Source organism: Bombus pyrosoma, linkage group LG2 (genome assembly GCF_014825855.1).
Source record: "Bombus pyrosoma isolate SC7728 linkage group LG2, ASM1482585v1, whole genome shotgun sequence".
Taxonomy (NCBI): Eukaryota; Metazoa; Arthropoda; class Insecta; order Hymenoptera; family Apidae; genus Bombus; species Bombus pyrosoma.
In genome coordinates this window covers 3,419,559-3,442,108 of record NC_057771.1, presented here as the reverse complement: position 1 = coordinate 3,442,108, position 22,550 = coordinate 3,419,559, and the positions used below count along the sequence as shown (strand labels likewise).

Genomic DNA, 22,550 nt, shown 5'->3' with positions numbered 1-22,550 from the left:
TACATACACGTAGCTTTCGTGTTCCTAAAGTTAATACTTGCATTTTTAGATAATATGCGTCGAAAATTATTAGGTGACAGATAAAAAAGGAAATAATTTTATGTCCAAAAAATTAAAGTTAAACCATTAGAAATGAATATAATACAAAAGTAATGTTCTTATAAATATGTTAATATTGTTATAACTGCCAATAATAACAATTTTAGAAAATACTTTTAAATGAGTAATCGTTCCATAGTACTCGTCTGTGGTACTTAGGTATACTTAATTTACTGCCTTCACAATTAATATTTATTTCCATTCAAACATATATCGAATGGAATAGTATCAAAAGGCACAAAATTTTTTACGTTTAATATTTTAATCATTTATTTATGAATAAAAACTTTAATCAAATAACCATCGAATTATCTAATGAATGCAAATCACATACGTACCCGCCGTATGCACGCCTGCACGCAGTAACGCATACATATGACAGATCTGTTTAATGATAGAAATAGAATTATCGTTATTATACACATTCGTTTAAAGTATAAATTTTGCATTAATGGCTTAATAACAAGCAACGAATATCATATAGCTTAATTGAAATAATTATTATATTAAAATATGAAAAAAGTTTGTTATGTGTAACGAAAATTATGATTATTGCTCAAATATCTATTTACAATAATTACTTTTACATTAAGATAAGGTGTAATTTGTGAAGTATATGTGTATAAATTTAATATCGAAGTATGTGATAAATAAGGTTATTTTATAAAACAAAATTCTGTTATTTCTTAATTCATAATACGGCATTGGGCATAAATTTTGACAAGTCATTGTATACAAATAAATATTCCTTAATTCATACACATGTTGTAGTTCGTAAAGCAAATATGGTATCTTCATGGTATTATTTCATTTTACCGGTAGTATTACTTATTGGATTACTTCGAAAATGTCGTGAACGTACATGGGGCAAATGTAAAAATACAGACAGTTTACTAGGTCGAGTATTCATTGTGACAGGTGCAAACTCCGGAATTGGTAAAGAAACGGTAAAGGAATTGGCTAAAAGAAAAGCTACAGTTATTTTAGCCTGTAGATATTTACAAACCGCTCAGAATGCTATATCTGACATACGTGTTCAAATATCTACTGGAAAACTGGTAATATTAGTTCCTAATTATATATTTCTACCCCATAATTAATATAACAAGTATGATCTATGTATCTGTAAAAAATATTATTAACTTTTCAGGTACCAATGAAATTAAATCTGGCATCATTTTCATCCATCAGAGAATTTGTTGCAGAAGTAATAGAAAATTTTGCGGAGGTTCATGTGTTAATTAATAATGCTGGAGTATATGTTCCTTTTAAAGAACATGCTTTAACTGATGATGGATTTGAAATTCATTTTGGAGTAAATCATTTAGGGCACTTCCTACTTACAAATTTACTTTTGGAACATTTAAAACGAAATGGACCAAGCAGGTCTGCCATAAAGTAAAACATTTACTTCGAAATACAAATTTTTTATTTACTTATTTTACTTTTTCTTTGACAATAGAATTGTTATTGTGACATCTAAACTTTTTGAGTCTGGAACAATTGATTTTTCGAATCTAAATGGCGAAAAAGGTTTGGTAGTCAAAGGACGTATGAATCCTGCCTATTGTAATTCAAAATTAGCAAATACTTATTTTGGTATTGAACTTGCAAAACAAACAAAGAAAAGTGGTATTAATGTATATATGGTTTGTCCTGGATTCACTTACACAGGATTATTCAGAAATGTTAAAAGGAGTTGGTTTCACTATATTATTTTTTCGCCTGTTGCTCTGTTATTTTTACGTACTGCAAATCAGGTAACTGTCTTTATATGTTACATATCATTTTTTGTGGGATTATTTCTTATTTGATTTATTATAATAGATATTCTATTACATTCATATTTATATTTTTGTTACAGGGTGCACAAACTGTATTACATTGTGCAATAGAACCTTCCTTATCTAATGAAAGTGGTAATATTTATCGTGATTGTAAACTTTATGTTTCAAAAAAGAAACTAGACCCTGATGTAGCACTGCGTTTGTGGGATGTGAGTGCAAAACTGACTAAAATTAATGAATCTTTAAATTAAATATTTTAATATATATTATATATATTATTTTACTTTTAACATAATTAATCGCCATTTTATATATTTATTTTTATATGTAAATATTATAACGCAATAACGTAGAAAAGATAAAGACATTATTGCCATAAATCCTATAAGATATAGTAAAATATTTTTGTTTTCATTGTTACAAATAAAATATCTTATTGTATAACTTTTTAAAATACTAGAATGTTGAAAATGTCATAAATTTTATTGAATCCTCTTAAAATTATAGTAAAAGTAAAAAAGATCTTCAAAAATGCCAATAATAAAAATTCTTATATTTTAGTCTTATAGTATAATATGTATTCAATATGAATTATTCCACATATGAATCAAATTACAAGAAAAGGTTTTTTATATATAATATTGTTTTTACATTCATTATTATACGTTGAGTAAGTTAATATGTGTATCTACATGTTTTGACATGTAACTCATTGTGTACGTAGTTAAATAGAATACTGTGAATAGTAAACAAGAATACTAAGTAGAATAATTTGAAGATACCATGTCAAACTAATCAAGTGTGTTTACTAATTTTATATTTCATAATTCAAGCATGCTTGATTTTTTTATTTATATCTTTTCTATTGAAATAAGTTACATATCAGAAAATTTCAATTTTGTCTTCCTTTTTTATTGAGTATCAGTATTTTTCATTGTAAATTATTAGTTATCACATACTTAATGTTATTACATACGTATAATAAGTAATGCTTTAGTTGGTCCTTTTATAGATAGTTTATATAGATATTAAAATTTCATATGACAAAAATGGCAGATGTAAAGTTTGGACACTATAGTTACCAATCGATACTATTGGATTCAGATGTTCAAGTGTTTTAAATATTATACAATTATTTTGAAATATTATTTTACTTCACAAGAAGAAACTGTTATTAAGACAACTTAATAATATTGGCTTCACACGGGAATGTATAACAATATCAGCTTTAGATAGTAACATCACAATTAAAAAAATATAAACATACACTAAATCCTATATTATGATATTGATTCTATGTCCATATAAGAATCATTATTATGAAAATTTTTTCTTATTTAGCTATTTGATATTATATAATTAATAAAAAGTACAATTATTAATTGTACGACCCATACAATACACACGCGCCCTTGACGCACGTATGCACAAAAAGATTTAAATTTACACATTATACTAAAATTTATTATATGTAAATAATAGTACCTAAAATGTACATATATACAGGGTGTCTCATCTCATATTAATATTTTAATTTCCATCCCTATTACTATCTGTAGCGAAAAATGTTTTAGATAAAAGTTGTAGCTTCCAGGGAGGCATATCTAATATTATGTCTTTTTGCAGATGGGCACGAAAAGGTTATGTAAAGGTCAACTTTATTTTTTTTAATGAAATAATATATACTTTTTAATACATTGGTAAATGCAACTAAACATTCTCTATAAAAGAGTATTAACCCATATATGTATGTTGGAAACTTATTAGTTTATGTATTTTTTTAACTTCTATTTTGTAAAAGCTACCGTAAGAAAGATAATGAAAACAAACACAAAAGTACACATATTATTACTTATTAATGCCTTATATCTTTCCTTGTTTTTTGTACGATAGCTTTTATAAAAGAAAAGTTAAAATGCTTACTAAACTAATAGTTTTTAAACATAAATAATTTTTTACAGAGAATGTCGACCCACATCGATTAATGTATTAAAAAATATATGATTCCATTAAAAAAACAAAGTTTTTGATCTTCATGCGCTCACCTACACAAAGCCTACTAACATTAAATATACATATCAAAATATACCTGTCTTCTTTGAAACAATTCAACTTTTATGTGAAACATTTTTCGCTATAGGTAGTAATGTATGATATAAATCAAAATGTTAATGTCAATGTCAAGTGAGCGTGAGGTATCTTATATATATATGTATGTATAAACAAGAATCATCTTGAGATGTAAAAGGTGCATTCACCTAAAAACATGATTTGTGACCATCACGAAATGTCCCCTTCGAAAACAAATAAATTCTTCTTGAAACACCTTTTTGACGAACGAATACCTAGTTCAGGAGATAAAATTTTAAATGGGACAACCTGTATATGTATGTATATAGATTTATTTTAACTGAAATCGATGGAATATCTTGAGATATAGAAATTATCAAAAAAATGTTTTTACAAAAATTTTTTGGTATAAACAAAGGGGACATTATATCGCATAAATAATCTTTTTGTTGGTGTAATAATGGGGGAAATTTTTAAGTCAAATTAATCTTTTCATTCGATAGAATACGATGGCATTTATTGATGCGAATTCAATGATCTGCCGTTAAAGTCATTTTATACATATGGTACAAGTATTTGTGAATTCTTAAGGAGTCAATTGACATCTACTAAGCTGCTCGAACCGGCTGGTTTCAACGTCCGAACACGATGATGGTTCTTCAAATTACACAGCACTAGCCTGAAAGTGATTGGAACATAATTTCAACAACAAATAGATCAATTGTGATGGATCAGATCTCATTCCATAATTTCCATGCGAACTTTTCTCATGGGATCACTTGAAGAAGATAGTTTACAAAATAATCCAGAAATGTCTATAAATTATAGAAAAGGATTACAATCGCTTGCAGGAAGATGACAGAATAAATATTGAAATATTTTTAAAAGGAATCTTTAAAAAAAGAGTGGATAGATATGATTTTAAACATTGGTGAATACATAAAAAGCAAATTTTTAATGATTATTGTTGCTGCTTTAATTAAATATTGGTAAGTACAAATTAACTTCTTTCATTTATGCCATCTTGAATGATCCTTCATTTTTCGTACTTGTTATAATAGTGATATCCTTTTAATTGTAGATTGCACATATCTTCTAAGAAACATAAGATCAAGGAAGATAAAGAAGCATCACAGTAGAAATATTGCCTGTCAATTCGAGAAGAGGAAGTTAATAAGAAGAAATTTATGACATTATGCTAAATAATCTCATATGGTGGGTCATTGATATGATCTCAATAAATGCCATTGTATTATGATTAAAAAAGTATAGACTCTTCTCCGTTACTTCACTTACCTCGGTTATTAATTATACCTAGCAATCGAGGAAACGCGATATAAATATATGATAGATATTTTTAACACAATCAACAAATATAATTCATTCATTTTCTATTTAACAAAATAAGTAATTAGAATAAATATAAATTTGCTTGCTTTCTTTTTTTCTTTCATAATGAAAAGAATTTATGAGACCACTACATTCTCGATTTTCACGTAGTAATAATAATGTCCATATTGATCTAATCTTTTCTATACAGCATGCAGTGAACTTTTGTTGGGTCTGGTGCGTTTGGAAACCAACTATTACAACAACAACAGCACTTTGTTCGATTCTAGAATGCAAATACTACAGTCGTGGTTTCATAACTTTAAAACTGGTTTTCTTATTAGCTAAAGCTTCAGTGCGTGCATATACACTTTCTGAACTGCGTCTAATAATATCTATGTATTCGTCTGATGCTTGAAAGTCACATTTGTTTGTTTCATCATACGAATAACAATCTGATTTCTGTGCTGTTTGCATCAATTCTGTTTCCACCTGAAATATATAAAAAGATAATTATATCACTTTACCTATAACACTTTAATAGAGATTTTTAAATAAATCTACATACCACTGATTCTCTACTTGTGTTCTTGTGGCACAAATTTTTAGAATGTACAGAATCTATTCGATCTTTTCTATATATATATATAGAAGGAAATAATTTAGTTATTGATATTTTTCATATTTATATTTTGTTATCTTTGTTACATATGTATAGTAACATGTACTTACTTCGATTCAGAATTATATCGTTTTCGAGACGCAAGATATTTTGATGAAAGATACTCTTCTGGATAACTACAAATAGAACTTGTTCTTTCTTTTTTTTCAGTTTCTTCATAAGCACAAGATATTATATCATCTAAAGATAAGCACGATTTAGTAAAATGTTCTTTTCTATACGTTGAAGTTTCTGTTGTAACTGGCATATGTTCATGATCACTACAACTTTTATCACTAACTGCCATTTTAAGATTATCACAATCTTGTGGAGCTTCATTTTCTAAATTATAATCTTCGCTGTGCTTTCCATTTTTTAAGGTATTATCTACAACATCATTGATATTTATTAAGATTTCATTAATAATTGAAATAGATCCTCTAGCTTCATCTTTCTTAATTATGTTGTTATCGTTCGAACTATCGTCCCCATTTTGACTACTAGTAAGTGCCATTTCGCAACTACTTATAGAATTTGAGCTTCTATCTCTTATATTTACAGGACTGTCAAAATTATCTGTAATATTAGTTGACTTTGACACTGAAGTTGGTATCATGATTTCAATGTTATTTTCTATTGCAGTTTCATTATTTACTTCAGAACTGTTTTCGACATTTGTTCTATTATTTAGAATAGCATTATTTAAAGTTTCATTACTACTATTACTTGACCTATCTTTTACTAGTACCAATGTTTTATTGTCTATGGCACTTTCTTCTGATTTACAAATTCGTTTTGATTGACTGCCTAAAATAAGGGATTGCACGGGTTTATCTAAACCTTGATCCAAAGAAGAACCGAGAGAAGATTTTATACTTTTTAATTGGCTCATAGATCGTGAAGATCGATGGCATTTTTCAAAAATTATTTTTTGCATTGGTGGTGTTATACTTTGTTTACTATTTCCAACTTCGATATCCAAAGATGAAGTAGAGTATGTTCGTTTCGAATTATCCAAACTATAAAAGGAAAGATAAATTTTGTGAAATTAAAAAATATTTTATGTCATTTAATTAAAATAGAAATATAACATACTGTGATTGATTTGGTTTAATATTTATCAGAGTAGCAAGATTTGGAAGTGTTGCCCTTAAGTCCGTTGTTGGAAGGCCGCAGTACCATCTTAATTGAGCTATATTTTTATTTAGTAAGTAAACAGCATAACGAAATTGTAGCTTATCTTTACTTCGAGCAAATAAAGGAAACCTAAAACGATAATTATGTATTACAAAAATTAGAAAGATGAATAGAAAGTAAAATACTCACTGTCTTTCATTGTCAGGTAAATTTTCTGTAATATGATCTATAACTTTACTACGTGATCCATAGTGTATAATAGGATATCTAGTAGGTATATTAAGAAAATTGGCGATCATTTGTGTAGTATGTGCAACAAATCCCAATGCTACAGCAACTACAGTATCATTTGATAATTCTAAATCTTCGCTATCTGGTAAATGAACATCATGTATTCTAAATTTTCCGTTTCCTCCCTGTATAGCACGTAAATACATTAATTTATTTTGGTTCACTTCATATTATTCTTTCCTAAAATTTCACATTCTATCAAATATCTTACACACCTGAGAAATAGGATATATTAAGCTTAATTCTGAAATTAATTGTCTTCTTCTATGTGCAAGTTGACTACTCAATTGAATATATGTTTCTCTTGTATCTATTTGATTTTGTCGCCATTCATGTAATCTTTCAATATCTTTATTCAATTCTCTATACCTTTCCATTAAATCGGAACCTGATTACAATAAATGTGTTAAAATTATTTTACTGAAATTATAATACACACATATATAGTCTCAGCTATATGGGATCACCTAAATAACTGCCTTATTTATGGAAAAACTTCTAGGACAAACTATTTCAAGGAACACATATAATGGTGGAAAGAACTTTTTCTCAAGATTATTTTTCGTAAGATTTCAAGGTCATTTGTATACTTTTAAATGGAACCCTACACTTTTTTATCCATCGATTGATGCATTTGTTTATTCTCTATACAAATGTATTAAGGTACTTGGGTCTTAAAATCTTTAGTTTAAAAGATATTTTAACCTTAATTTTGTAAAACTTGGCATATGAAAGACAAGAAGAGACAAAGTGATACTCTTGTGTCAATGTTTTTCTTGTCTTTCATACATTACATTTGATGAAATTAAAACTAAGAGATCTTTTAAGTTATGCATTTTCCGACATAAGTATCTTAATACTTTTGTATAGAGAATGAAGAATCACATCCACTGGTGAAAAAAAATTGAGAATTCTATTTAACAAAATACTAATTAAATAATCTTAAAATCTTATAAAAAGAAGCTAAATTTGAGGAATTATATGTGCACCTTCAAATAATATCACTTTGTCTTCAGAAATTTGTTCATGCAATGATAAATAAGGCAGATATTTTGGCGATACCATTTAGCTGAGAGATTCCATATATTATAAGAATATCACTTAAAAGCTGATACCATAGTCTTGATTTTCTTCCATAATATTAGAATGCATCTGATTTAATACTCTTAGTTCTCCCATTTTTCTTGCTCTTTCTTGTTCTAACAATTTTGTTCTAAATTTTGCTACCTCTAATTCCTTACGTATTTTTAATATCTCTGCCTTCTTCTCCCTGCTCACTTTACGAGGTTGAAACAATCTGTTTAATGAAGATTGTGGATATTTTGATGGGTGAAAGTTATCTCCAGAAGCAATTTGTATCCGAAGTGTTTGTACCGATTCCGTTTGCTGTTTTAATGCTTGCATTTTATTTCTTAAGCTGGTAAGCTTACTCACTGTATAACTATCTCTTATTTCAGATGCATTGACCTTTATATGTAGATACCTTTTTAATTCAGGAGTTTCAATGAAACAATATACTGGAGTGAAAAAGCCACCATGAAATTGAAAAATTAGAGAATTTTCTTTCAATATGGTTTCTAAATTATTTGATAGTTTTGGGCCGATATATGCCAAACCAGTAAAAGATATGCCCCATGTAAATATGGTTAGATCAGTAGTTGCATTATTGATGATTATCCTTTTCCACAATCTTACGATGACTTCTATTACAAAAAATAAAGAAGAAGAGAAAATATATTACAAATTTAATTAGAATTGCATATAGTAGTTATAAATACATTAGATCCCAAAGCATGAATTTTAGTCACATATGAGTGCATGATTACTTTTGAGGTACTAACAGATTATAAAGCTCACCACTGGCAGTAGAATAGCTGGTGGCATATATAGTTGGTACTTCTAAACTTGACCATCTTGGATTTGTATTATCAATTGCCTCGCTTGTATATATAGGAGAGGACATACTTGTTCTATGTAGGGTATAATAAAACCAGCAAATTTCATTATTTATATCTGTTTCCAGATTGCATCCTATTATTTGTATAAGATTCCTAAGTCTTAACTGAAAATTATATGTTCCGTGAAATAAATTGGCATATGTTAATCTTATTGTATAAGCAGATATAATATTAAGACATAAATAACTATTATTATATTAAAAATCTTATTTCAAAATAATTAAATTGAATAAATGATTACATACAAAATAAAACATATCATCATTGTAATTGATAACTTGTTTGTATTAAAAATAAAATATATGATCGATCATACATGCATACTTTCATAAATACAGTCATAAATTTATAATGTATGAAATTTTATAAAACTGAGAATGGAATAATCATTTCATGTGAATAATTACCTGCTGTGTAGCAAGGGGAAGCCAAGATTTATATCGTGGAAAAATGCGAGGTTGTAGAGTTAAGTCCAAATCTCTAACAAGGTTTTTCGTTTCTGAAACCTCCATTGTATATCTTCATAATACTGCACAAATAATATCATGAAAAAATAAAATGACCTAATGATAGAATATATTACGTGACAAGATTTAATTAACATTCACACTTATAATGTGCTTTGAGGTTATATTCTTATTTCTACATATATTTAATGCTTAAGTAGATAATAATAAATAATATGGAATATAATATCTTTGCATAAGATTTTAATCTTCTTAATTCTATCTTTGACAATAATTATTCTTTTTAACTAGACGTACGTCCGTTATAAAATACTGTCATTTCTTAAATTTTGACAGCTCTTTGCATTGGCATTTCGCATATATCTCTATGTTCATTAAGTTCTTTGATCAGTCATCTCTCAGTACCGCCAAGCATCTAAATTTGAAGTTACTTTATAACTTCTACGATTTTTAACATAAAGTCCACTAACACAATACAAGTAATACATTAAATTTAAATTTAAGATCATTGTCACAGCCACAGCCTACTTTAGATACAAGCCGTGGTGACAGACAGTAAATCCGACAACAGTGCCCTACCAGGCCTCTCATCTCGATATAATGTAGAAATAATCTAGTAACTATGGTCTCCCGCGATTTTATGAAATGTTTATTTGTAATTTGTAGCACCTTCGTAGTAACATGTGATGCCATGATAAATGATATTAAACAAATATCAAAATACAGCAAAACAATTACAGTTCAATGGAATAGAGTGTACAATAATATCTATCTGATTTAGTATCGGCTTTCCACCGCAATACAATTATAATATTTCAAACATTAAGTAACTTCATATTATGGCCTGGAAATATACAAAATGCACTAGAAGACAATTAATTCTTTTGCTGCAGAATTTAATGAAGACACCATTGGTGTTTTCCATCATTGGGATAAAAATTATGTATCATACATAAAATATTTTAAACAATTATGTAAATATATACTTATATATTTTTAAATATATAACAAAATGGTACAAAATATTGTACAACAAGCGTTTTGGCAATGTGGTCGCCGTTAAAACGACACACAGTACACCAATAACAATCTGTTTATGCATGTATCTGTATATTATATAACATAAGTTAACGCCACTTTCATGTGTTAATTATCTACTAACGATTACTTTATCACTCTGCGATCTTATACGTTAATGGCAGTAAAAGGTTAACTTGGATATCATAGATAAGATCGATAAATTATTTATCGCGTATGGACAATTAATTGATCTTTTTGTGCGTCTTCATTTTCCGTTGTTGCTAATGAAGGTAATTCTGCTTTAGTAGCTAATTGTAAAGCATGGAACCATCTGAAATGAAATTTGACGAATCTTAGATCGATTATAGACGAATCGATTGGCCGTCGATTGGCGAGAAATTTTAGTCAGTCGCTTTCTATGAATGCAAAAATTTGGACGACTATAAACAGCTAGTAACCGTAGCAGCAGTAATCACATTCTGTTTGCGTTTATTGCCTCGTCTCGTTGAACAGACTATAGCCTTAGCCGACTATTCGACTCGACCAGCTCTACCGTAGTCGACCGATGTAGTTGGCCTGTTTATAGCCGCTCTTATAGATGATCGAATTCGCTGGTGTTGTATGCAATTACATATGTATACATACATGTATGTATATGTACATATTATACGAATATCAAAATATACATGATAAAACTTACTTCTGTTTATCTTCATTTGATAACGCTTGTAAATAGTAACTTTTCCTAGAATGATGCATTTTAAGAGCTTTGGGTCTGTCCTTGTGACTTAAAGGATCTTCGTCAGACAATTTAATACCTTCCGTAACAATGAAACCAGGCATAGGAGTTGCCGTCAGAGCCATATTTTCAGATTCAGACTTAAAAGTGTACAAAACAAAATCTGCATGTAATGCAAACCATCGTCGTGTCCAAGATTTACTTGGTTGTGTTTTTAACATAAGATATCCAGATATAACGGACGATGCGCTTGCTGAAACTTGTAATAAACTGGGTACTGGGCCGGACGTAGATGTCGAAGAAGGTGATTTAACAAGCGGTTGCGTTAAAGCGGTATAACAGAGCCGGCAAACTCTCATATTCTTGTTATCCTCGAATAATAACTTTTGATTTGAACATTTACCGCAGACAACCTACAAATAACAAGTAAAATATTGTAAAATATTATAGGAAAGGATATTATAGGAAAGGAATATTATAGGAAAAATATTATGGAAAATGTGGATAGATGTTAACTAATAACTGATAATATGTTTTCCATTCCGATTGTTCACAGGCCGATGGTTGCGAAATACCATCGGCGAAAGGTGGTACTCACTATTCCGCAAGCTCTGCAATTATGTTTTCGTTTCATCACGGAAAATATGACTTCACATATCATACATCTAGATACATCATCAGTCTTTACGACAAGAGTCTTCACATCGCCAGTTTTTAGACTCGCTTTTCTTTTCATCATTTCTTGCATAGTGTCGAACAACGCTTCGAGCCAAGCTGCCTTTTCTTCAGCCACATGCGTATATAATTCAACGCTTTTATCTTCATCTCTTATGTAAAATGTGTTTGCTGTTTCTAGGTTGTCTCCTTCGATCACTTGCAAATTTTCGATCAGGAATTTAGCTCTTAATCGATACAATGGTCCGGGTATTAATCTTATCGAACAAAGTAATAATAAATCAGTAAACTGAAAGGGAGAACAAACAAAGAACATTTCCATCACTAAAGTCTAATATACGGTATCGATTGAATAAGTATTTATTATATGCATCAGTCAACAAATTTATGCACCAGCGACCATACATCCAGATTGTATATTTAAGGTATGCATGTACATACCAGAAACAAATGTCTTTCTTGATGATCACCGCTTCTTGCTGAAATTTTAACAATACGACCCTCTTTTACAAGCTCCCGCGTAGCACTAACTAGGTCTGTTGTATCGTATATACTCTCTTGTATTTCAAGAAGCTTTTTAAACTTGTCAATCTTCTTCATTGCATCATTCGTGTGATTAGCAGCAGTAGATACTAATTCCAACGCCTCTACGAGAAAGAAAGCCATGTCTGTTCGTTTGATTCTACGATTATTATCGTCGCCATCTACAGACGTCTATTTAAACGTGCCCCGTTCAATAGACGTTTAAATAGAAGCCAGTCCTTGCTAGATGCGCATTACTTTATGCGGAAGTAACTCATCGAATCGAATGGAACTCGAAAGATCCTTACTTTTAGTATCCTTGTAATCAGCATTTTCTTCTGTGAGGTTTCTCAAATAATCTTTCAGAAGAAGCTCGTATCTTGGTAATCTTTGTATAGGGCTTAACATATGATGTGGCAACGATAACTTGGCACACTCGTCCAATTTTTGAATCTCGTTGATAATCGCAGCAAATCTAGCGACTTTAATTTGAAGAGTCTGTATCAAGTTCATGGCATAATCAAAGTTTTTTACATATTCTGTGTACATCTTAAGAAAAGGTGCAAAATTCTTCATTATATCTCCGATTCTACGATCCGATTCCCAATTTTGCATCCTCTCTTGAAGTTGGGGTAACAGAAAATCGTTGTGAAACTTATAAATCGATTTGATATTAGAGAACATATGTTGAACAGTCTCTGGAGGAAACATAGGATGTGCTCTATTCTCTTGATCGATTTTGAACTGGAATACTTGATCGATCAATCGTAAAATATTAACATAATTCTTTTCAGTAGCTAACAATTCTTCTGCAACTCGACGTGCATTTTTCCTTTTAGAATCTATACAAGCTGTGTTATCAACCGACTTTAATTTGGGAACCGAGTCATCAGTATGATCCACGATTATCGCGGAATTTGTGTCCAATGATTTTGTTCTTTCGGATTCTTCTTCACTCTCAGACTCGCTTATCGTATACGATTCCACTGCGTATCGACGGGAATTTCTATCTGTAGTTATATATCTGCACATTAAATGTCTTATAAGATACTTTTTCTCAATTTTTCGCAATGAATTATAGTTGGCCCTAGTTAACTAAATCTATTAACTTACCTACTATTCCTGTATTCTAACATACTGTGCGATACTCGTACAAATGGTACCTGCATTGAATTCTCTTCGCTCTCTTCAATGTCAATATGTTCCATTGAACTTCCAGCTGACATTACAAATGAACGAAATCGTGGGAAACCTCTGAAGGAAGCAATTTTATGGAATGAATGTCCATCATAATCTTCCTGTTTCTTATCTTGTGCTAACATGTTGGAATGACTGGAATCTTCATCCTGGCATTTCTTCGATTCATTTAGATCACTTTTTGTATCCATTACTTCATCAGGCTCCAACTCCGCGTAAAAGGTGCTGTTTGACATTTGTTTTTTTGATGCAAACATTTTAAGTGTTTCACTAAAATCGCTTCTATCTTTAGATTTTAAAAATGGTCTTGTTGTCCAAAGTGAAAAATCTATTGACTGGTCCTGTTGCATTCTAAGCCTGTATTCATTAATCAATTAAACATTACAATAATTAATCCTTATATCAAACAGTGTACAAGAAATGTGTAATTCTATAAAAAGAAAGAAGAAAAGATATTTGTTAGTTACCTTTTTGCAATATAATTATTTCACTCAATAGATACATTGGATGCTGAATTAATTGAAACCAGCATCGATTACCAACAACTAGGCCCCCACGAGCCTCGTTGATTATACGTTTGGCGAACATGAGTATACATCTAAGTATATCGTTGTACCTTGATACAAATCAACGAATTACTGCTCTATCGACTCTGTCAACATGTTGTAGTTTTGCATTAAAACAAATATAATTAGATTTTCCAGCGAGAAAATTAAGATCATACGAACTAAATCCGTATCAAGCAACTGTTATTTCACTGTTTGACATAAATACTTTTTAATAAAATTTCCTTTCATTCCTAAGCCTGGATCAAAACGGATCACAAAAGATTTTTAATATTTTATTAATTATTAACAATAACTGATAAGCAAAAATAAACAAAATCTTTCAGTTAAAACCTTTAATTTTGATCTATTTTGATCCGTTTGCTATTAGTATTAGTAATATGAGTTAATATTGACGATATATGAAAATTGGTATAGACAGATACATATACACCATACACCTTGGAATAACGCATACGTGCCACCTATACTTATGTAAGTATATGCATACTCACGATGCGTGACGCACTTGCATGCATTTACACGTGTCTATAATATATTTGATTCTCATAGATACTGCATATTCATATATTTAACGAATGAGAATAAATACGTAAAATCGTTAAAATATTTTTGTAAACAGTAAAAAGTAGGCTACGTTTATTTATTCGTTTTTCTTACATTCATATAGTTACGATAGAATTAACCAATAGAGAGCAGGATTAGATCAGCAACATGTATAAAGAGAGGGGGAGAGAAAGAGAGAGAAAGAGAGAGAGAGTTAGTGGTTCAAAACTACTATGAGTGTCAAAAGCACGGTCATATACACGATCATATAATCGGATTTCAACACTCGCTAGGGAAAACCATCCAAAAATTGAATCATATTCTAATCGTGAAAAATCAATATGGGAAATTAACAAAGTTCATGTTCTTGCGAGAGAGACAGAGATAAGTAAAGTGTCTCTGTGTCTGTCTAAACGGTAACCTTCTTGCTTTCCATGTTGATTTTTCACTAGTCACGCTTCAGTTTTCGGACGGTTTTCCCTAGGCCTCAACAGAGAGGATTTCCTCTATGGCGTCAGTATATGAGTGACCTGATCGTTTTTCAGACAGAGATAGAGACATTTTACTTATCCCTATCTGTTTTGCAGAACAAAAACTTTGTTGTCTTCCATGTAGATTTTTCACGAGTCAATTTTCGAATGACTGTGCTGAGATCTGTTTATATGGCCGTGCTTTACCCCACTTATAAGTATTCTATAGTCGGTCTAACACATCGAGATATAAAGATAGAGTGCGTGAGTGAGCTGAAAAAGCGATATAGGAATAAAAGCCATGCTGCACAGAAACTTCATGTGTCTTTATCTAATAACGCATGTACATTCATACAATAAATATCTGTAGTCTGATCAACGAGACGAGGCATAAATGTAAATAAAATTTGACTGTTGCAACTGCAATGATTGTCAACTAGTAACAATCGAGTGTGTCGACTATAAGTGTAGCACCGACCAACGAGTAGCGTCAGCGTGCATGCCTGATTAGACAAGAACAGAAGGGGTCTGTATGCAGTATTCTCTATTTCTATATCGCATCCACTTACGATTAAGCGATAACACATGATTCGTTTGACTACTCCATTTTTATACATATCTCTGTGGTCTAACGCGACGAGTCCATAGATGTAAACAAATGCACGTGTTCGACAGGGCAGAACAGGGCCTGCTCACAGTTTGTTCCTGAAAAAATGTTAATTCACCTGGATAAGAATCTTCAGCAAAGATCTACTACAAATTTATCTCCGGGCATCGACACTAGGTAGCCAATATCTGGCAACCGCAGCATCGATCACGTGAATATCAAATGACCATTTTGTTTATAGGTACTATTTGATTAGCCTCGTTCAACCACTCAAATCTAAACTACGTAGGTAGGTAGTTTAGTAATTTAATTTGTAGTTTAGAGTTTAGTGCCTTGAATCGACTATAGTATAAAGTATAGAGTATAGTATAAGTATACATATCAGTATCAATGGTCTACCCCCCACCACGGGTCCTGTATATACGGCTGTGTTCAAAAATGAGTTGTCGTGCGTTTAAAGAGATACATTCACCATCTATATAGTATTGTTTTCCAGAATAATATGCTGATGAAAGATACCAAGATTGTGATGAACAAACCAAATATAAGAACTGAAAGTCAAGCGGAAAGTATGTAACTATACTAAAACTATAGGAACATACAAGACTACAATTTGGAGAAGGTTATCGATTATGTCTTTTCGTTTTACGATGTAGCTTCGAATAAAAATCATCATTGAAACTGCTTATCTAGTGGTGCGTAAAATTTTTAAGCATTTTTATGGCATTAAAATTTATTGAATTGATTATTTTCATTTTATTTAGTATATGTGTATTCTCCGTCATGAGGTTTCGCGGGTGTACGAGTTTATGGGTAATATTTCCCAAGATTCTTTGGTACTAAATTACGAGGCTGCGCGAAACATCGAAAGTTGAATTCGCTATATGATGAAAAAAGACAAAGAAAATCGGAGAGAGAAACAAAAGACATTCGAATTTTATTCGACTTAAATACTTTCAATTTTGATTTATAGTTGAGGCATATTTCAATCAACAAATGGCGAATTTTTCGTGTATACGTCTTTTACTTCACGATAATTATAACTATTGCGACTCATCGGTTCAATTTTTTCGTAATTAACAATGCAATAATCCGTATTACTTCTAGATACCGTCGTTCCTAATGCATAATTATAGGTACATATAGGAAATATTACTTGCGAGATGTAGTGGTACGCCGCGAGTCTTATGTTATCGTTATAATCGTTATGCGAATACATGTTGTATTTAGTAGTTAATCAATTGGTGTATCCTCTTGACTGCACGAGTGCTGTTTTAAATATTCATATCTCAAAATATTCAGTGTTTGTGGGTAAAAAAATAATTTGGTACAATAGACACTATAATAGAATTTTCAATGCATCGCAAACGAGTTGATGCTGATGATCCCTGTTTTAAGACAGATGCTTACCTGCGGACATGAAACTAAGACACAAAATAATGATGTGGATCATCGACGATCATCGCGAAACGTTCTTTGTTCGCAGCTCTGGATTTGTAGAGAAATATGTCAACAGAAGGCGCAGAACTTTCAAATCGTTTCATGACTCGAGATGTCGAAACTATGTCGGATGAGACACAGGTATAAGCATCTTATTCAGTATTCATTCACTGAAGCATTTATGTTATATCAAAAATACCTCTTGCTAATCATTTTATTCTGCAGAACAATCGTATGGATATACTGGAGTGTCTTTCAGTTTTAATTAATGAAAATAATTCTGGCAATGATCAAACAGAAGAATTAACACTAGATGAACACCTATTGAGTGGTGGTACAACCTTGACAGCAGTAACGTTGCCTGATGGAACGCAAGCATTTGTTACCAATAATTTCAACGATGATGGTTAGAAACTAATCAACACACAAGAGGAATACACATAAAGTGTAGCTTCTATTAATAGCAAAATAGATGCCACCATTTTACTTATCTGTTCATGATTTCAAGATTTAATGCGTGTACAAAGAATAATATTCAAATATTGATAGAGTTAATCGATTATTGTAATTTGTATTCCATTATATTTCTAGATCTGTTATAACATCACAGATTCGTTTGTTTTATAGATATGAATTTAAAAAGGCAAACAACATTAGAATTGGAGAGTGGAGATACTATATTGCTTCGAGATATAACAGAGTTTGCAGAAGGTAAACCACTTCAACTGGAATTAGAGCCAGCAACAATAGTTCAAGCTCGTGACTCTACCATAGAAAATGTTGAAAACTATCCTCATGTAGAGTTTATCGATGGTAATGCTTATATGGTAGCTGGCCATCTTGATATTAGCAAAGATTTATGGGAAATTGAAGATGGGAAATTGAAGAAAAAGGATTCCAAGATTTTATTAAATAAGCTATCTACATCAAGAATAAGACATCCTTGTCCAAGGGAGGGCTGTTCAAAGGTTTATAGTACACCTCATCATCTTAAGGTAAAGATTCTTCCCAACATTATTGCAAATTACAAGTTGATCCAGGTTTCTTCACAAAGACAATGTAAATGAATTGCAATATCAATTCTGTCATCAATTCTGAATCATGTTCTTGATTCAATCATTATTGTATGCCATATATGAAAGCCATTATCAGAAAAGTTTACTAAGAAAGGAAGATCCCCACCCCTCAAAAAATTATGGATCTTTGGCGATATTTAGAGAATATATGTTAAGTATGTATTATGCAATATTTTATTACTGTCTAAATTCACTTTAAGGGGGTGAAATTGGCTCTTGAAAATCCGGCTCTTTCGTAATTATGTGTTATAATTCAATATATACATTTTTTATGTGATGCTAGTCCTAAGTAAAAGAAGTAACTTCTGTCTGAAAACATTTTTTCTATTTCTCACATTTTGCGAGTTAAAACCCAAAATTGGGAAATAACCGAATTTGCAAGGGTCAATTTTATCTCCTTAGAATGAATTTAGGTAACAAAGAAAGATTGCATAATATGTACTTATATAAGGTGAGTCAACAAAAGTGAGCCACCTAAATAATTTCTTCAATTTTTGAGATATAGAGAAATGTGCAAAACAAAAGCCGTTTCGAGTAAATATGTTTACAAATTTTGAAGGGCACCTTCATTTTTTTAAATGGAATCATGTATTTTTGAACACAAGAAAGATCTTTTGGAACATCGAGATTTTTGAAAATTCTTAACAATCGACGATTATTCAATAGCTGGAGCTCCTTACCTCTATCATGTATTTAGTACGCGAGTGTTTTGTTTATGTCTACTGACTTTTGTCGTTGAACGGACTACATACATTGTACATCGTGGATGCTGGAAAGATCTTGTTTTTATTAATAAAGCCAAGAATACACTTTTTCGGAAGAACTTACTACGGATTTTTCTCCTTCATTCATTATTACGTCCGTTATCTCGATTGATCCTAAATGATCGTGATATTTGAATTCATCTTGAGAAGGGCTACAATCATAGGTGATTAAAAATACGTGGTTCTATTTAAAAAAAAAATGGAGGTGACCTTCAAAACTCGTAAATACGTTCATCTGGGAAAAAATTTTTTCTATCACGTAACTCCCTCGGAACTAAACAACTTTTGTTTCAAACATTTCTTTGTATCAAAAAAAATGAAAGAGCTATTTAGGTGACTCGTTTTTGGTGACTCACCCCGTATATCCTTTACATATCTTCAAAGTTTCATAATTTTTTTAATTTGCGAGTTAGGAATCTTCCCTTGTAAGTTTGGAACGCGTTTCATTAATCTATCATACGCTCTACCATATTCGTAAATTTAAATAATACCAACATCCGGGTGAATGAATTTGTTTGATTTTCGAAGATTTAATTACAGTTATTTAAAAACGATGAAGCATTATTATCATATTATGTAAAATAGTATCGTTAAACCAGGTTCACGAACGATCTCACACCGGTCAACGACCATACAGATGCACACATCCAAAATGTAAGAAGAGCTTCTCGACAGGATACAGTTTAAAAGCGCATTTGCGTACGCACACAGGAGAGAAACCTTACAAATGTCCAAACGAAACGTGCGATAAAAGTTTTAAAACATCCGGAGATTTGCTAAAACACGTACGAACCCATACTGGAGAACGGCCCTTCTTATGTCCGTTCAATGGATGCGGTCGTTCCTTTACTACGAGTAATATTAGGAAGGTAAAAATTTGGCAATACAGCGTTTCAGGCTTGCGATTAATGGAGCAAATTCTGTGTACTGCATGTGTACTAGGTTCATGTCAGAACGCACACCGGGGAACGTCCATACAAATGTACACAACCTAAATGTGGCAAGGCGTTTGCTAGTGCAACAAATTATAAGAATCATATACGAATTCATTCGGGTGAAAAACCTTACGTATGCTCTATAGAAAACTGTGGAAGGAGATTCACAGAGTATTCTAGTCTTTACAAGCATCATCTCGTTAGTAATTTCTTCACTCTTTGTATAACGTGATTACCTCACATTCAACATATTTCTCTATTTTTTAGGTTCATACGCAACAACGTCCGTTCGAATGTAAAATTTGCTTGAGGAGGTACAGACAAAGTAGTACTCTCGTGATGCACAAAAGAACTGCTCATTCATTAGTCGATAATGATGATAATGTCGATGTTCTTTGCCAAGAATCTGTACAGGAGTCTTTTAGTCGAAGCAAAGATAGACGAAAAGGAAGCATTATGCGAGATAACGGTAATTCGTCGTTAAAGGTAATTTAGAAGATATTTTGCATTTTGAATATGTTTGGAGAAAAATTTTTAAATTTTTCTTTTTACATTTTCGGGTATAACCGAAGATCACAGAAAAAGATGGACATATACAGATTTCCAAAGCAACCGATGATTTAAATGATAATGAAACGCAGATTTTATTGGTCGGTGATCCTTCACAAATTGCAGCATTACAGGTTCGTTGTTTTTTATTTTCCTCCTTTATTTTTTTTCAACTTGATTTATTCCTAAAATTTAATAATAGGACGCTTGGTTATATTTGTTATATTTTATGTCTTATTTTTAGCAGAAAATTGAGCTAAACGGTGGTTTCGACGAACCTGGCATTGATACTTCGTTCGAAGAATTAAATATAAAGATTGAAGATATAGAACTTGGATGGCACTGATACGTCTTCAAAATCATTCAATGAATATTAAATAGAAACAGAAATTGTCTATTCTTTCTTTTGTCTATTTCTTCAATTATCTATTGTTTACTGAGTCTTTTATATATGTACGTACAATTTGTAGTTCTATCGATCTTAGCATTGGGAATTAAGGACAACTTCGGCTTATCACGTCATCGGAAATAATCTAAAAAAGAGTATTTTGTTTATTAATTTGAAGATACATTTCGTCATTATTTACAAATAAATTGGATTGGAATTTTGAATCGTTCTCTTCGAACATATAATAGTACAAAAGTTACTTCGTTGAAAATTTCCTTTTTCTTTTCTTTTATTCGTATTATGAGATTTTTTAACTCGTTTCGATGTTATACGTTTACATCGAGTGAAATCCGTAAGCAGGTGCACATTTATTTCTTGTTTCGCATTTTTAAGGCGCGTAATATATATATATATATATATATATATATATATATATATATATATATATTGTGAAAAACAAGCATATAGAATTATAGATATATTATGAGTTTATAATGACACATACATATATCTAATTTCGAGATACAAAATACGATTAAAACAAGAACTTTTGATGGTACACATTCTTTTCAACGACATACTTTTGATAAAATATTATCCCTTAGAATCCTATGATATCCTTCCACTATATAATACTTGGTGAATCATAAAGAAGTACCGAAAATTTGCGGTAAAAGTGAATGAAAACTCGATCGGATATTTCATTGAATAGGAGAGAACATGATGTGTAAATTATCTGTAAACGGTTATACTCGCTGACCGTGTACAGACAACATCAATTGTTATTAGCACGAGTTTACTAACCAAATAACTATATTAACGTGTCTAAGTACGAAGTTTGAATTATTCAAAGAGAGATCATTTTTGTATCAGTTACGTGTGAGCGTTGAGTCGGATATAATTTTTGCAACGCGATATTGCGAGTGGTAATAGTTGAATCTGCTTTTTCTTTAGTTCTCTCTCTCTCTCTCTCTCTATCGATCTATCTATCTATCTATCTACCTATGTATCTGTCTATCTACCTATCTCTCTTCTTTCTGTCCATATTTTTATCCCCGCTGCATTTGCTCCATTTTTTATCTCGCTCATTTATTTAACCATTTTATTCCTTTCTTCTCAAAATTCTTTCAATACATGTACTTCGAGTAGTTTTGCTGTAGGTTTTCTTAAATAAATTTAAATCGATAATCGATCGAAATTTTGCGATAAGATAAAAAGGTGTTTTTTACTGATACAGTGTGTTTTACTGATTTTTCA

At 30.9% G+C, this 22,550-nt stretch overlaps 4 protein-coding genes and 1 long non-coding RNA gene across 24 annotated transcripts; 3 read left to right on the top strand and 2 right to left on the bottom strand.

Moving 5' to 3' along the window:
* The first annotated feature begins 482 nt into the window (after nt 1–482).
* Nucleotides 483–5,222, top strand: LOC122576105 (retinol dehydrogenase 11-like). 4 transcript variants are annotated; one of them, XM_043745991.1, is made up of 6 exons: nt 483–738; nt 871–1,157; nt 1,250–1,485; nt 1,562–1,859; nt 1,964–2,095; nt 4,460–5,222. In XM_043745991.1, exons 2-6 carry the CDS (start codon nt 885–887, stop codon nt 4,502–4,504), a joined length of 984 nt encoding a protein of 327 aa, XP_043601926.1. In that variant the 5' UTR covers nt 483–738; nt 871–884; the 3' UTR covers nt 4,505–5,222. The 4 variants fall into 4 exon arrangements, 3 of the variants coding, with proteins under 3 accessions (XP_043601926.1, XP_043601943.1, XP_043601934.1); XR_006319649.1 differs by lacking the exon at nt 483–738 and having other exon boundaries at nt 4,460–4,945; nt 5,038–5,222; XM_043746008.1 differs by lacking the exon at nt 483–738 and having other exon boundaries at nt 4,548–5,222.
* An 88-nt stretch (nt 5,223–5,310) lies between these two features.
* LOC122576019 (UV radiation resistance-associated gene protein) lies at nt 5,311–10,317 on the bottom strand. Of its 3 annotated transcripts, none has more exons than XM_043745737.1 (10): nt 9,941–10,317; nt 9,740–9,861; nt 9,232–9,436; nt 8,490–9,077; nt 7,590–7,762; nt 7,273–7,499; nt 7,042–7,212; nt 6,018–6,965; nt 5,854–5,920; nt 5,311–5,777 (listed from the first exon to the last, which is right to left on the bottom strand). In XM_043745737.1, the coding sequence occupies exons 2-10, from the start codon at nt 9,842–9,844 to the stop codon at nt 5,586–5,588; spliced, it is 2,676 nt and encodes an 891-aa protein (XP_043601672.1). In that variant the 5' UTR covers nt 9,845–9,861; nt 9,941–10,317; the 3' UTR covers nt 5,311–5,585. The 3 variants fall into 3 exon arrangements, with proteins under 3 accessions (XP_043601672.1, XP_043601656.1, XP_043601665.1); XM_043745721.1 differs by having other exon boundaries at nt 10,097–10,316; XM_043745730.1 differs by having other exon boundaries at nt 9,740–10,317.
* A 452-nt stretch (nt 10,318–10,769) lies between these two features.
* On the bottom strand, nt 10,770–16,405 carry LOC122576031 (FYVE, RhoGEF and PH domain-containing protein 4-like). 4 transcript variants are annotated; one of them, XM_043745782.1, is made up of 8 exons: nt 16,260–16,405; nt 14,420–14,604; nt 13,869–14,309; nt 13,064–13,779; nt 12,675–12,880; nt 12,157–12,522; nt 11,520–11,971; nt 10,770–11,150 (listed from the first exon to the last, which is right to left on the bottom strand). In XM_043745782.1, exons 3-8 carry the CDS (start codon nt 14,300–14,302, stop codon nt 11,045–11,047), a joined length of 2,280 nt encoding a protein of 759 aa, XP_043601717.1. In that variant the 5' UTR covers nt 14,303–14,309; nt 14,420–14,604; nt 16,260–16,405; the 3' UTR covers nt 10,770–11,044. The 4 variants fall into 4 exon arrangements, with proteins under 4 accessions (XP_043601717.1, XP_043601697.1, XP_043601707.1 ...); XM_043745762.1 differs by lacking the exon at nt 16,260–16,405 and adding an exon at nt 16,104–16,242; XM_043745772.1 differs by lacking the exon at nt 16,260–16,405 and adding an exon at nt 15,013–15,164.
* LOC122576154 lies at nt 10,968–11,518 on the top strand. Its single transcript, XR_006319656.1, has 2 exons — nt 10,968–11,109; nt 11,188–11,518. It is a non-coding gene; the product is annotated as an uncharacterized LOC122576154 (long non-coding RNA).
* LOC122576064 (zinc finger protein 76-like) lies at nt 15,269–21,517 on the top strand. Of its 12 annotated transcripts, none has more exons than XM_043745908.1 (12): nt 15,269–15,794; nt 16,210–16,318; nt 16,383–16,430; nt 16,638–16,836; nt 17,544–17,722; nt 17,807–17,987; nt 18,209–18,576; nt 20,021–20,290; nt 20,364–20,555; nt 20,624–20,842; nt 20,929–21,039; nt 21,150–21,517. In XM_043745908.1, the coding sequence occupies exons 5-12, from the start codon at nt 17,648–17,650 to the stop codon at nt 21,249–21,251; spliced, it is 1,518 nt and encodes a 505-aa protein (XP_043601843.1). In that variant the 5' UTR covers nt 15,269–15,794; nt 16,210–16,318; nt 16,383–16,430; nt 16,638–16,836; nt 17,544–17,647; the 3' UTR covers nt 21,252–21,517. The 12 variants fall into 12 exon arrangements, with proteins under 12 accessions (XP_043601843.1, XP_043601834.1, XP_043601804.1 ...); XM_043745899.1 differs by having other exon boundaries at nt 15,269–16,060; XM_043745869.1 differs by lacking the exon at nt 15,269–15,794 and having other exon boundaries at nt 16,183–16,318.
* Nucleotides 21,518–22,550: the final 1,033 nt, after the last annotated feature.

Coding starts and splice junctions, on each gene's coding strand:
- LOC122576019 (XM_043745730.1), bottom strand. CDS start 9,844: ATGGAGGTTTCAGAAACGAAAAACCTTGTTAGAGATTTGGACTTAACT. Junction 9,437..9,739: donor TTCCCCTTGCTACACAGCAG/GTAATTATTCAC, acceptor TATAATTTTCAG/TTAAGACTTAGGAATCTTAT. Junction 9,078..9,231: donor CAGCTATTCTACTGCCAGTG/GTGAGCTTTATA, acceptor TTTTTGTAATAG/AAGTCATCGTAAGATTGTGG.
- LOC122576031 (XM_043745782.1), bottom strand. CDS start 14,302: ATGCAACAGGACCAGTCAATAGATTTTTCACTTTGGACAACAAGACCA. Junction 13,780..13,868: donor TTAGAATACAGGAATAGTAG/GTAAGTTAATAG, acceptor TTTAATGTGCAG/ATATATAACTACAGATAGAA. Junction 11,151..11,519: donor TCAAATGAAGATAAACAGAA/GTAAGTTTTATC, acceptor ATTTCATTTCAG/ATGGTTCCATGCTTTACAAT.
- LOC122576064 (XM_043745908.1), top strand. CDS start 17,648: ATGTCAACAGAAGGCGCAGAACTTTCAAATCGTTTCATGACTCGAGAT. Junction 18,577..20,020: donor GTACACCTCATCATCTTAAG/GTAAAGATTCTT, acceptor TCGTTAAACCAG/GTTCACGAACGATCTCACAC. Junction 20,843..20,928: donor ACGGTAATTCGTCGTTAAAG/GTAATTTAGAAG, acceptor GTATAACCGAAG/ATCACAGAAAAAGATGGACA.
- LOC122576105 (XM_043745991.1), top strand. CDS start 885: ATGGTATCTTCATGGTATTATTTCATTTTACCGGTAGTATTACTTATT. Junction 1,486..1,561: donor AAACGAAATGGACCAAGCAG/GTCTGCCATAAA, acceptor CTTTGACAATAG/AATTGTTATTGTGACATCTA. Junction 2,096..4,459: donor TAGCACTGCGTTTGTGGGAT/GTGAGTGCAAAA, acceptor TTCATTCGATAG/AATACGATGGCATTTATTGA.